Genomic DNA, 15,425 nt, shown 5'->3' on the forward strand with positions numbered 1-15,425 from the left:
TTTCTTTTGAAACGGATTAATAAGGAAAGTGTGTCACATAAGTGAAAATGGAGGGAGTATTTTATTACTTTTGATTGCTTGAATAAATTGATAATTGTTCACTCTATCTTAATCAGCCAACACTAAAGTAGTTGAGATAATTTCTTGGAGGTGCACTTTCTTTTGTTTAACCATCTTGCTAAAATAACCTGACATATACATGCATGTACGTGATAAGTTACAACTTTAGTTCCCTATCTCTCTTCTCTTTTTGCTTTCTGAAAGTTTTGGTGCAATTTTCTGCTCATGCTTATGACAGTGGAGGATGGATGAAGTAGAGAGAAGAGAATTCGCTGGGAAAAAGGCCAAACTTGCTGCTGCAGAACTTGCAAAATTATCAAGACGAGTATGTGGTGAGTGCTTTAGCATCTTATATTTGAAAGACGTTTGACTGATTACTTTAGTTGAAATGTATATTGAAGCAAAGAGACTTAAGAGACTTTTGAGACTAGAATATTCCGACAGTGCCATTCTACTGGAATGTATAAACATAAAAGAGAAAAGGTCTCGATTAACTGTTGGTAAGTTCACAAGGAAAAACTCCACAATCATGCAATAACTAAAACCGTTGGACTGGAATGTATAAACATAAAAGAGAAGAGGTCTCGATTAACTGTTGGTAAGTTATTCACAAGGAAAAACTCCACAACATGCAATAACTAAAACCGTTCGACCACATTGCTCATGGTATGATATATACGAAGTGATGAAAATGGTCAGCATGGCGACTTATTATCTAGATTTAAGAATTGAAATTCTCTACATTGACGAGAAAGGCATTTGAATCTATTTCTTTTCACTTTTTTAAATGAAGGATCTGAAAGAATTGATCTTTCTTTTCATTATCTCCGAACAACTAACTGAAATAAGTTTTTTTTTTCACATAAGAGAATGAGAGGAGAACAATTCGAAAGAGTTGAGCTCTCATTGACTCCACATTCAAGTGATCAAGTCCTTGCTTCTCGGGTCCGTAGCACCAGCAGGAGCTACTGGCCATTTTATCCGTAGCACCAGCAGGAGCTACTGGCCATTTTATCTCCATGATCATTAATCTCATGTCCTCTCTTAGGCTCGACAACTTCATAATTATCATAGTAGCCATCAAGATTATCACAATCACCAATTTCATCAGTCATTGTAGGCATCACTAAGAGCAGTATGAATGAGATTGTGGAGTATTACTTTCTTGCGCCTTTCCATGTTGTGATCCACTTCTCAACTTTCTACTATCTTTCCTCCTCAACTATGATTCATTAGGATCAGCAATCACTCTAAAGTCATAAGTTGATATTCTTTTCTCCTCCACAAAGATCTACTACTATGTATGACATATTTTACAATTCCACTCATTACTTTTCTTGAACCTGCAAAAAGCAATTTGGAACCAAAAAAGTAGATCAGTGGATAAAAGAGTGGATAAAAGGACCTCACAAGCACTCTCTTTACTTGTATCACTCAAATTGTAGTACTCAACCCTCGTGTATACTTTGTATCAAGGCTTTTTACATGTCACACACTCATGCCTTCTACGACTCAAGGGATGCTCCTTAGTCTTTTCCAGGAACCAACAACTCAAATGCTCAAAGCACGTTCAAAGTATTGGGTCCAGAATGGAGTTTAGGTTGAAAAAAACAAAAAGGACAATAAAACTATTGCCTCCGTCGCAATTTCAGTGGCATACTTTCCTTCTGCCATGTGAAGCGGAACCTTGGCGTAGCTGGTAAAGTTGCTGCCATGTGAGTTGTGACCAGGAGGTCAGGGGTTCGAGTCGTGGAAACAACCTCTTGCAGAAATGTAGGGTAAGATTGCGTCCAATAGACCCTGTGGTCAGGCCCTTCTCTGGACCCCGCGCAGAGCGGGAGCTTAGTGCACCGGGGTGCCCTTTACTTTCCTTCCGACATTGTCCCCAAAAGGATGTCATGCTTCCTTTTTTAGAAATAAATTAACTTTAAACTTTTCATTTTACCCTTGATGATAAGAATTATAGCCATTCAAATGTCTATGCCTTTTTTAGACCACAAATTTCAAAAGTCTTTCTTTTCTAAAACCCTTGCCCATTCAAACACCGCCACATAAATTCAGACGGAGCATGTAATCTGGGTAGGTAGGTAACATACAATTAGTCAATGAAAAGAGAAGGTAAAAGGCACACAAGGAATAGACTTAAATAAGTATGAACGAATACTTACCATATCTAGCAAGAAGTATAAGATCCATTGTTTGGAATTGATTAGGGAAAATCTGTTGATTAGATTCAAAAAGGTATAACATCCAGAAACAATCCCTAACTAATTCTAACTCAAAAACACACGCAAAATCAACTTGCGGTTGCAGGGTAAAAGAAAAATGCATTTGCATTTATTAGTGATGCATTCATACCCCAAGTGGACTTTTGAAATTTGAGGACTTAGGACAAATATGCTTTTGCATCATACATAGATTCAGTCACATTTAATATAAAATTTGCAGAAAAACCTTTTCCTCGAAATATTTTCTGCAATATTCTTCAACCCCAACTTTGATTTTGATTACTTCCATTTAAAAACTAGGTTTACCACCACCATATTTCAACGACCAACAAATATGAATGAAATTCATGTTTTTTGGGCCCTACATTGATCTTGGTTTTTCATAATAAATAAAAAAAGACAAAGGGTGTGATATAGACAGGTTATCCTAATGCTTAGTGGATGCTTCCATAGCTTGAACCCATGACCTATAGATCATACGAAGATAACTTCACCGTTGCTCCAAGGTTCCCTCCGGTTTTTTCATAATATATCATCCATTTAATGGACTTCTCATGTGAAATGAATTTTGAATGATAACTTACAATAATGGCGAAAATCTTACTTATTCACTGATTAGGAAGTCAATTTGATTGAGCTTGATTAATCTTCATTTTGCTTCTCTTTAAGTCTTTGCTTAAGCAGGAAAATTAGAGTGTGGCAGAAGGTCGATAGTCAGGGAATTCACTTCCCGGAGATTTCTACCTTTTCTTCCAATTGCAGAAGTTATCTGATTGTTCTCTTTCTTTTGGGACTAAATAGCATAAATACTTGATAGAAAGATAGTAAATGATAAAGTTGTAATATTAATGTCTTCATCTCATCTAAAATTAGATTATTTGAACTCGACATGCAATTGTTAAGTGTCTTTCATAAGTATTTCCATACTTTGATTTCAATTAAAGAGTTTAATGATGGGGGGTGATGGAAGATGTTGAGAAGTTTGTGGTTAAAATTAGTGGACGGAACACAAAATTTTCCACAAAATTGTGAACCAATATGAGATATGAGATGATTGACAAGTTGAGGATTACTGGAATTTTATGTGAAGACACGAGTAAGCTATTAAAATGAAAATTGTCATATTTACAAAAACTTACTGGAGACGAAAACATGGAGACGATTATTTAAAATAGACTGCCCTAGAATTTCATATCTAGAGAGGGAATGAGTAGAGAGGCCCTCCTCGATTGAGAAAATGAAGTAGGTTAGATTCTGAAGGATATAAGGCACCATGTCCAGATAGATTCCATATGGCTTTCTATAAGCATTGCTGATGATCAGAGATGATGTGATCGAGGTTGTTAATTTTTTTTCACCAGCCAGGGAAGTTTGTAAAGAGTTTCTACACTTCTTGCGTTGATGTCAAAAAGTTAGGAGCCGAAGGATTTAGTCCTTTAAGCTAGGTGGAAGTTTCTACAAGTCATTTTGAAACTTCTGACAGAGACGTTGGAGAAGATAATTTGTAGGTTAGTGGCTGATATGCAGATGGCTTTTGTCAAAGGACGATAAATCATGGACACTGTGCTCATTGCAAATAAATGCCCGAACAGTAGAGAAAGCAGGGAGAAGTTGGCATCATGTGTAAGCTGGACATAGAGAAAACCTAGCGATCATGTCAGTTGGTCCTTCTTGTTGAGTTTAAGCGATTAACAAGAGATGACTTTTTGGGAAAAATGGGTGAAATGGATAAGATTTTGTATTTCCGTAATGAGGTTCTCAATGATAATAAATGGTGCCTTAGATGATTTTTCCCTTTGTAGAGAGGGCAATGTTGTCAAAGGCGCGCTTAAAGCGCGCTTAAGCCCTTAAGCGAGGCTCAAAACATGTTGAGTGCTTCACCACGCTTTGTGGACGCTTCAGTGTTGCATAAAGGTTCTAAGGCATGCTTTTCCTTGCCAATGAGTGTAATCCTGAAAAGGCGACACTAAATAATTGATATTTCACTTCATCGTAATCTTTTTTCAATTTCTTTGTCCATATATTTATTTTTCATGCTTATAATTATTGTTCTTAGACTACATATACATACTTTACTTTTTCTCCAGTTGCGCCTTTTTCCATTAAAGCCCACCCTTTATTTGCGCTTAGCGCTTAAAGCCCCAACGGACCTTAGAGCTTTTTTGCGCTTTTCGCCTTTGATAATACTGAGAGAGGGTTGAGACTAGGGAACTCTTTGTCACATTTCCCCTTTTTTTAGGTAAGGTAACTTTTATTAAGAAACTTCAAAAAAGTACCAAGGGGGTACTTTCAAAGTACAAGCAAAACGTTATAGGATAGCAATTACTAATAAAGCTTCTACAATTCCATAAAATCTAATAACTGCACCAAGTCTTCTACTACCCTTCCCTTACACCAAAAATATAGAGATTCTGCAAGCAACTATTTTTTAGCGTAGGAATCTGGGTCCTCTGATCTTCAAAGCATCTTTTGTTCCTTTCCAGTCAGATGGTCCACATGATGCATAAGGGAATGGTCATCCATATCTTTTTCTTCCTTTTGCCTACCGATTGGCCCTGCCAACTTTCCAGCAGACTTCTAACACTAACACTGTTTGACATTACCCATTTCACACCATAGATATTAAGGAATCGATCCCAAATCTGTCTAGTCTGCCGGCAATGAGGAAACAAATGATTTACAGACTCCTGGTTTTCTTCACAGTAAAACCACCTAAATACACCTACTGCATAAGGCAAATCCTCTTCTTTGTTGCATATCTTGAGTAAGACGTCTATTCCAGGCTGCAGTCCACCCAAATCCAGCAACTTTTGTTGGTGCTTTGGTCTTCCGAAGCATCTTCCATGGCCATGATTCCTCCCGCTGTCCAGCTTGTTGTTGAAGAAGATTATAGCAGCTTTTAACAGAGTATTTCTTATCTCTACTGGCCATCCAAGTCTGAGCATCCTCCCTACTTTCATCCAAGGCTATAGGCTCTAGAATTTTGAGTAGTTGACAGATATCTTCCACTTCCCAATCATTGAAGTTTCTTCAGAAAATTGGTTGCCAACCTGCTCCCGAGTGGCATTGTGCAAAGTTTGTTAGCAATAATGCTATATAGATGGGGAAATTTTCCATCAATTTTCTTCTCCAGCCCAGACATCTGTCCAGAAGATGGAGGCATTGAGCAGTTTGTTGTGTAGGGCAGTGTTCTAGAAGAAATTCGCTAAGGGAAATGGAGGTATCCCATGTCTTATATTCTACAATATCCTATATAGTGTGATGTTGAGCAGATCTGGTTGATGTACTTAAAGGTGATGCTGTCAATTTTTGAGGTAATATCAAGCTTATGAATAAATTTTTGGAAAGAGCTTGTTGTTCCTTGTCAACATCCTCCTGGATATGCAGAGACTAGCTGATTATCTCGGAATGCCTTTAGGGGCAAATACAAGGTTGTTTGGCAAAGCATCATTGAGTGATTTGAGATCTTGTAGGCTAGAAGAGACAGTATCTATCATTTGGAGGAGAGTGACATTGATCAGTAGTGTACTTGATTCACTCCCACCTACTTGAAGAGTCTATTCCTATTGCAGGTGCTGTGCTACAGTCCCTTGATAGGCTGAGAAGGACCTTTTTATGGGAAGGAATGAAAGAAAAAAGGTCATTCCATCTAATAAAATGGGACATTGTGACTCTGGAAAAAGAAAAGGTGGGCTTGGCATCGGGAATCTTAAAAGAATCACAATAGTAACTTATTAGTGAACAACAACTACAAACCCAGTATAATCCCACAAGTGGACCTTATCCCTACGTAGAAAGTAGAGAGGCCGTTTCCGATAGAACCTCGACTCAAGAAAAGATGAAAAGAAAGAGTAGTAACAAGCAGTAATAACAACAAGAGAATAAGAAAGCGAAGCGAAAGGAACAACATGTAGTTGTAGAAATTTACCAATAATAGAATACAAGACTACCACTAATACTACTAGTATGGGAAAGAGACACTCTCGACTACCTACTAGTCTTCTACCTTAATTCCCGACCTCCACCCTTTCTTTAATAACTTATTAGTGAAATAACTAAAATGGGTATGGAGGTATGATAAGGAAGAGAGTGGGATGTGGAAAAAGGTTAGAGCTTGTAAGACGGGGAAAATGAAGTTTGAAATACTAATCCTGTGAACTCTCCTCATATTTTACATTATGGAAACATATTAGCAGCCTTTGGTCAGATTTGAATCAAACACTGTAATTCGGTTGGGGGAAGAAAGAAGTACTAACTTTTGGCAAGATGCTTGGAGGGTCACACTTCTCTCAAGATCAAATCCCTGGATTTTTTTAGTTTGGTTGTGGATACAGAGGTCACAAACAATCAGTATAGAATAGGGGAGGTGTGGAACCTAAACTTTAGAAGACAATGCTTCGACCGATAGGTGAATAGGCTAGCCCAATTACTCCATGACTTTTAGCTCTACATCAGCAAATGACTATAGCAGAGATGTGGATACCTCAAGGATGGAACATCATTTTTAGAAGACAAATCAACGATTGGGAAGCACAAAGAGTGGTTGAATTCTTCTGTGCACTAGAGCAGTTTAGTGGATTACAAGCAGGTGAAGATGTACTATGGTGGCAAGGCAGCAGTAAGGGTTTATTCAAAGTTAATGCAGCTTACAAGAGAATGAATTACTCCAACCAGCAGATAGCCAATTGGCCTTGGAAACACATATGGAAAACAAAAATTCCTCACAAAGTTGCTTGTTTTGTGTGGCTACTGGCTAAGGAAGTAGTCCTTACACAAGATAATTTGATGAAAAGAGGTTTCATTTTATGTTCTAGATGCTTTTTGTGTGGGAAACAACAGAGACAGTTAACCATCTCTTCCTTCACTGTAAGATAACATCTCATCTATGGAGAATTATTCTTAACCTTAAAGGCATTTCCTAGACCATGCCTGGGAAGATTATAGATACTCTTAAAGTTGGGAGGAAAAACGACTACAGGCAAAGGACAGGACCAGATGGAGAATTATACCTGCTTGCATTTGGTGGACAATTTGGAAAGAGAGAAACTCCAGATGTTTTGGGAATGTGGAGAATGGGGTGCGGAAGATCAAGTTAAACTTTATTTTGCTGTTGTGTTTTTGGTGTAATCAGATCTACACAATGATACTGACACCATTATGGTTTCAGTACTAAGGTAGTACTGTTTTGCTACATATGAAATATAGAAAAGTTACCAGTTTCAAAAAAAAGAACATGTACATTTGGATAGAGAAAAGGCAGAACTCACATGATAAGAACAATGCAGTGGGGTTTTCTCAATTGGGTCATGCTGTAATTGGTGAAATAAATGGGCAAATAGCTTTCGTCAATGACCATAGAAGGCGATTTGGAAATCAATTGCTCCATATAAAGCAGCACGTTTTTTGTCGATAGCAACCTATGAAGCATGTCTCGCCTAAAACAACTAATCGATAAAGGAAATGGCTATGTCCAATAGGTATTTCTTGTGTTTTGGGGAAAAGGAGACCAATAACCACCTGTTCCTACATTGGAGTGCAGCAAGACAGTTATGGGTGCTTTCTTTCCATCAATTTTAAGATAGCACTAGGTTATGCCTTAGCCAATACAAGCTTATTGGTTTGCTGCAGGAGTTGCAGTGTCTCTAAACCACTAAGAACATACTGGAAAGCAATTCCAGTATGAGTTTGTTAGGTACTTTGGAATGAGAGAAACTCAAGATGTTTTGCAGGCAGAAGCAACTCAATGTAGAACCTCAAGTGTATGTGTTTAGGATTTTTTTGATGGTGGTGGTGTAGGGGCCAGCTCGTGCGCACCTTAACTATTCCATCTGGTACCTGCTACCTCTAGCACACGTACCGGATAACTCTACCCACTAATGTTTAGGCAAATGGGAAGAAATCACTTGGTGTTTTTTTGTTTTCGTTGGGATTTGAACCTGAGACCTCATGGTTGTCATCCTACTTCATTACCCAATAGGCCATACCCTTGGGTTAGATGTCTAGGATTACTGGCTTCTTCTTGCAATTTACAAGATCTTTTTGATGAAAACGGCATGAATGTCTTTATTAGCTCATTACAGGAGTAACTTTGTATAGGGGAGCCCTTCCTTTTTGTTTTTGTACAGCAGGGCCTCTCATTTTGCAATGTCCAGCACTAGCTTAGTACGTGGCTATTTCTGTTATTAAAAGCTTAATTTACTGATCAGAAGGAAAGATGGTGGCATCTGAGTGTAGTATTCAGTTTGCTGCAGCAAAATAAACACAAGCTTGGTAAGTCCTCTCAGGACTAGGGGCCACTTAGATTTTTTTTTAACTATACGGTTAGATGATTGAGGACAAAACTTAGGCTACTTCCTTTTTCCTAATTTTATCTCACTACAGAATGTCTATTATGTTCATATTTAGTGTAGCTGTTTTTGGTTTAATGTTTCATGTTAAGCTTGTATTTCCTACATTGACCTTAGTCTGTTTTCTCATAGTAAAGGTTAACACTTTGATTGTCTGTACGTTTAATTTCTATCTTCTTTTGTGGACTTCTTAAAGAATCTTTTGGTTTTTGCAGATAGTCGGGCTGGAAACTCATTTACGTCATACATTACTGCAAAGGTTGTATTATATATTTGTTGAAGGCGCTGACTGGACCCGCTGGGCTCTTTCTTTTTTTCAAATTTCTTTGGCTTCGTTGTGCTATTTAGTTGTGCACCCATTGGCTTTTATTCTTCCTCTAATACTTTTTCTTGATTTCCTTCTTCAGGTCCTTGACAACATCCAGTTGTCCATCAGAAATGTTCATATTCTTTATCGTGACATGCTGACCTCTTCGGTATAGTTCTACCCAATTGTATTTGAGATTGTTTATTTTCCTTGTGTACTCATTTTGCTTTCCGTTCGAAGTCGTGAGCTTTTTGGGCTATTCTTTTGGTCCTTAACTTTCAGAATTTTGCAATCCTTCAATGCTAGTTTTTCTCCGGGCTCCTCCCTTACCTTATTGTCCTTCATGTCCCTTGTTTGTCAAATGCACCTAATATCTGGGATGAAGCACATAAATTTGGCAATAAAAGGAGTTACTAGAAATAAAAGAGTTGGGAAGACACATCTATGAGTTTCTCAAGGAAAGAAGCCTTTTATGTGCTTTCAATGTGAGGTCGACTTTAATTAAGGGAGATGATTTACAGCTTATGTCAAAGAACTAGCTAGATTTTATAGGCAGATGTGTGATGTGAATTCCAACCTTATATTTGCTTAGGGAATTCTTTTTGCATGTTATAATGTTTATTGATCCCTTTTTGTCTGTTTTTAACATTGCGAAATTCCAGTTCAAAGTTATAGATCTCTTCTTTGCATGTCATTCTGCCTACTAGTTCTCTTATCTCTACAACTCTTGCCCTGAACAAATTTGGTCTTTCGAGGCTTTTAAATAAGTCGTTGAAGGAACTGAGTCATAATCGATAAATGGTGGGTTTTATATAAGTTATTTAAAAGTCTTTTGAGGCTTTTAAATAAGTCATTTCTTGATGAGTTAAGTTTGATTACTGCTCAATAAAAAAGAGTCAGATCCTATAGTTCCTTCTCTCCTTGCTATAGAGCTTTTGCCTTGTCTATTTCTTCTCTGTCTATGACCCAAAATTGGAGGGAAGCTTTTGTCGATCCTAAACGGAAGAAAGCTATAATTAAAGAAATGAAGGCTGCGCCAAAAAATGAGACTTGGGAACTTGTCACTTCACCACTGGATGAGAAGTTGGTTTGCTGCAAATGAGTCTTCACTATGAAACACAAAGTTGGTGGCTAGATTCAAAGCAAGATTTGTGGCTAAGGATCCATTCAGAATTATAAATTGGACTATCAAGAAACATTTCCTTGTTACTAAAATGAACTCAATTAGAATTCGTTTGTCTTATGCAGCTAATATTGGTTAGGACTTACAATAGTTTGATGTGAAGAATGCATTTCTTCATACAGACTTATAAGAAGAGGTGTGTATGGAAATTCTTTCTGGATTTGATACTGAACAGAATCATGGAAAGTATATAGACCGAAGAAAGCCTTATACGAATTGAAGCAAAACCCTAAAACTTGGCTTGATAGATTTTGCAAAGAAATGATCTACGTTGGATACCCACAAAGCAATGCTAATCATACTCTCTTCATAAGACAATCAAAGCGGTAAAGTCACTCTTCTCATAGTTTATGTTGATGACATTGTAATTATGGGAGATGATAAAGATGAGATTATTTGCTTGAAGAAGTTGTACGCACAGAATTTAAGATCAAATATCTTTGGAAATTGCAGTACTTCTTGGGAATTGAGGTTGTCGGATAAAAAAATGAATCTTTATTTCTCAAAGAATGTATTGTAGATCTCTTGAAAGAAATTGATATGACAAGTTGCAAACCAGTAGAATCAACTATTAAAAGCAATCACAAGTTACAAACAGGAGTTGAAGAGTCTATTGAAAAGGAGAGATATAAGAGGTTAGATATTTGTTTTTTGTTTTTTTTTGAGAAGGTAACATAGTTGTGTATTAATAATAACAACACAAAGGGTGTGTAGTTCTCCATGTTTACAAGGAAGAAGAGAGGAAAAGCAACTCTTTATCCTTTATCTTCTCACAAGGATTCTAGTACATCAAAAATAGATTCAGGATCTTCTCCATATTCTTGCTTACACCAAAAATAGAACAGGACCAAACATTTCATTTTCAGTTTCTGGATGTTAGTGGACTTATATTCAAAGCATGTTTGATTTCTTGCATCCCAGATTGTCCACCAAATGCAAGCAAGGACAATCCTTCATCTATCTTTATAACTAGAAAAGATACCCCCTCTATTCGAACAAGCTAGAACCTCAAGTATTCTCCTCAGCATAGCTCACCCGATACCCTTCAAGTTGATGAATATCCTTCATCACTGAGTAGTCCAGTTGCAATGTAAAAGAGATGAGTGATTGTCTCTGCCTCTTGACCACCTAAGTAATATCTGGAGAAAAGTTGGTAACCTCTCCTGATAAGGTTGTCCTGAGTTAGAACTGCTTTTTTTGCCAACAACCAAGTAAAGCAAGCAACTTTGTATGGAATTTTTAGACTCCATATCAGTTTCCATCGTGAACACCCAATTTGGTTGTTTAAAAGGTTGAACTCCTTGCAGGCAACAAGGATGTTTTAACTGAAAACTCTTCCTTGCCTATGCAATTGCCACATTATACAGTCCTTACTAGTTGAGGTCCCTTTGAACTATTCCAGAGCATTATAGAACTCTGTTACTCTGTCAATCTCTAAGTCATTAAATAGTCTTCTGAAGGTTATATTCCAACTTTGATTTGCCCAAGCCTCCCCAAGCTTTGCTACTGATTAAGAGAATGTATGTCTAAAAAAAGTTATTCCAAAGATCCTTGACCTAGCCAATTGTCTTCCCAGAAAGATATCTTCATTCCATCTCCAACTCTAAATTTGGACTTGTGCACTAGTTTGGGCTACAAATTCCTGATAGATTTCCATAAGCTGACCCTATAAGGATTGTTAACTGCTTTGGTTGTCCGTTCTCCTTCAATGCCATATTTTTCCTTAGTAACATCTCTCCATAGTGACTGGACTTTTGCTACAAATGTTCATAACCATTTCATTATCAAGCTCTGATTCTGAGCTTTCAAATTCTTGATTTCAAGACCCCCTTCCTTCTTGCAAGCTAAGTTAGATTCTCATTTAACCAGATGAATTTTCTTTATATCACTATTACCTAGCAAAAAAGTTTACTCTTAAAGCATCCATCCTTTTCATTACATTAATAGGAATGGGAAATAAAGACATCATAAAGTAGGCATAGCATCTAGAACCGAATTAATCTATCCCCATGGATAGATACTAATTTTACCAGTTAGATAGCTTCTTCTCTTATTTTTCTAGCACCTCATTTCATATCCCCTTTGATTTATTCTTGACCCACAAAGGCATCTACCTCTTATGATGGCCATCTACTATGAATCCACTAGTTTATTCACCACTTTCTTGAGTCTTTGTTAAAAGTTTTGAGAAGATTTTGTAGACACTACCAATTAGACTGATAGGCCTAAAATCTCTCAAACTCCTTTGCTCCCACCTTCTTAGGTATCAATGCCACAAAGGTAGCACCGCAACTTCTTTTCAAAGACTCCTTGTGCATGAAAATTCTGCACAACAGCTACTACATCAGTGCGTACCACATCCCAGCAATGGCTAAAGAAAGCCATAGAATATCCATCAGGTCCAGGAGCTTTATCCCTTGCACATGCCTTAACACTACTCCATATCTCTGTTCTTCAAATGGACTTTGCAATATTTGATTTTCCTTTGGAGTAATAATAGGACAGGTCCTAACATTAACATGTAGCCTCCACCCCTCTACTTCTGTATATAGTTACTGGTAGAAAGTGAGTATTTCTCTCGTGATGTCTATAGTGTTGACCAAAGTTGGTCCTTCAACTATTAGCTGGTCAAAGTTGTTGTCTCTTCTGTGAGCATTGGCAATTCTATGGAAGAATTTTGTTTTCCTGTCACCTTGTTTTAACCAAAGAACCCTAGATCTTTGTCTCCAAACCACCTTTCATGTTTTGCAATCTCCTAAAATTCCATAGACAAGACAATTCTTGTACATATTTCTTCTTCATTTAGGCTTCTTTGATCTTGTATTTCCTCCAATTCTACAAGTGGATTAAGGATACTCGCTTTCACTAATTTCAAGTTTCCTTTAGCAGATTTAATCCATTCCTTAAGCTTCTCCTTCAAAGCTTTTAGTTTAAAGGCTAGAATAAAGTCAGGCCTTCCTTCACAGATAAAAGAATCCCATCACCCTCTTATTCTATCTTTGAAACCACTAGTCTGTAGCCATGAGTTTTTAAATTTAAAATAAGACTTAACAGGTTCCCTATATCCACATTAGAGCATCAGAGGAGTATGATCAGATTGTGAGTCTTTGAAGTGTTGATTGTTTGATGTTTCTGAAGCTTTATTCCAATCCACTGAAACCAAAAACCTGTCTATCTAGCTGCAATACCATGCCTATCGCCTTTCCTCCAAGTGAATGTTCCTCCTGAAAGATGATGATCCACCAATTCCATGTCCTCAACAAACTCTGAGAACTCAGTCATTGGCCTGTTAGTTCTGTTGCATTTTTTCTTTTTCAATGGGAATCTAATTGTATTGAAATATCCACATACCACCCATGGCCTAGAAAAAAACCCCCTAGCTGCAGCCACTTCCCACCGGACTTTTTCACTTTCTTTTTCATTTATCTCTCCCACACTAGACCAGATATAGCTTGTTCAATCAGTTTGGTGAGTCTATGATCCCTGAAATTCTCATATGCAAGTTGTCTTTCACATTTTGCATATCTGAAGTCTTCGCTAGGAAAAATTCTCCTTTGGTAGAAGCCTATACAGATGCAGATTGGGCTGGATGTACAAATGACAGAAGATCTACGTCTGGTTACTGTACACTCATAAGAGGGAAAACTTAGTTATTTGGAGAAATAAAAAACAAAGTGTACTTGCTAGATTAAGTTTCGAGGTAGAATATAGAGCTATGTCCCGGTGTGTTTGTAAACTTCTGTGGCTACTAAACCTACTAGAGGAATTGAGATTGTCTGAAAAAGGAAAACTTTCCTTTTGTTGTGATAGCAAGGCTGCAATCAGTATACTTCATAATCCTGTTCAGCATGACCAGTGTTCTAAAAGGTGGAGGCGCGAGGCACAGTTTCTTACTTAGTACGAGGCTAGGCATAAGTTTCGAGACATGGGGCGTAAGCCCCGGGACATGGGGCATAAGCCCCATGGATCTTTAAATTTTTTAATTTATAAATCAATAAAATAATTTAATAACACGAAAACTATAGAAAGCACATTAAATTTTTAAGAAAATTAAAAAGGATTAAAGAAACTCATAAAAAATAAAATATCTAGCATGTTTTTACAAGTATAAACAATGCAATAGTGTTTAAGTTATTATGAGATACAAATCAACTATAATGTCTTAATTGTTGAACAATTAAAAAACTACGATTTCGTAAAAAATGTTATCAAACTATATATTATACCTCCCTAAAAATAAATAATCAATAAACTGTATCAATATTATAATTTAAAACATCACTCCTTCATGAATAAATACAAAATTGCTTTCAAATAGCAAAACAATAAAAGAATGATAATCTTGAGAGATATAAGACTAAGACATGAAAATTAATAGCAAGTGAAAATATTAACTTCAACTATCTATTCTTAGAAGAGGTTCAATGGTATTCACCCTGATGATACTCTCAATTAGTAAATCTGCAATACCATGGCTCGTTATTTGAGTTACTCTCAATCTTCATGCTTCTATAGATGAAAATGGAACATTTATCACTTATTAGTTAAAGAATTTTGATGGTCAACAGTACTAATTACAGAATTCGACACATGATTTGCATAGGAACTATTAGGCAATCCTTAGGCGTTGGGCGTTTGGCGTGTTTAAGGCGCACAGTCGGGCGCTTGAGGCGTAAGCATCACAAAACTAAGCTCCACATGTGAGACTCAGGGCGTTTTTCTAATCTTGAGTCCCAAGAAAGCCTTTTAAAATATTGAGCATGATAGAATGAAACATATTGAAATTGATCGACACTCCATCAGAAAAAAGATTACAACAGTTTCTTGACTTTGCTTCATGTGTCATAAGAGAAACAACTAGTTGATGTGCTTACTAAAGGTCTCAACAAACGATCCTTTCGCACACTGGCATGCAAGTTGGGGATGTGTGACATCTTTGCACAAACTTGAGGGAGAGTATTGATTGTAGGAGGATTTTTAGGACTATGGAATATTGTTTCCCGAATCAACGTAACAATTTTGATTTGATTTGATTAGCCTTTATTCTCTTTCCTTAATTAGTCATAAGAACCTTGTATAAGTAGCATGTTCTTGGGATGTAAATATAAACACAGAAAAACAAGAAGCCTTTTCTTCTTCTTGAGATCTTGAGTTAGCTCATCTATAAATTGGATAAACAAGTAGGGCTCAAAACCTATCTCTCGTATACACACACGATCATAGGAACTCTTTGTATTTTGTATCTATTACTACTATTCTCATAAAAGTGATGGCTCACTCATATATATATATATATATAT

At 36.9% G+C, this 15,425-nt stretch overlaps 1 protein-coding gene across 2 annotated transcripts in view; it reads left to right on the top strand.

The window, feature by feature from the left end:
* The window catches only part of LOC109232177, an 82,399-nt gene that overhangs the window by 6,917 nt on the left and 60,057 nt on the right, over positions 1–15,425 (top strand). For both annotated transcript variants that reach the window (XM_019397855.1, XM_019397856.1), the window contains exons 4-6: positions 299–392; positions 8,851–8,894; positions 9,043–9,111. In XM_019397855.1, coding sequence (XP_019253400.1) covers positions 299–392; positions 8,851–8,894; positions 9,043–9,111 — 207 coding nt within the window. The remainder of the gene's footprint in view (positions 1–298; positions 393–8,850; positions 8,895–9,042; positions 9,112–15,425) is intronic.

The sequence above is a fragment of the Nicotiana attenuata genome, chromosome 9 (genome assembly GCF_001879085.1).
Source record: "Nicotiana attenuata strain UT chromosome 9, NIATTr2, whole genome shotgun sequence".
Taxonomy (NCBI): Eukaryota; Viridiplantae; Streptophyta; class Magnoliopsida; order Solanales; family Solanaceae; genus Nicotiana; species Nicotiana attenuata.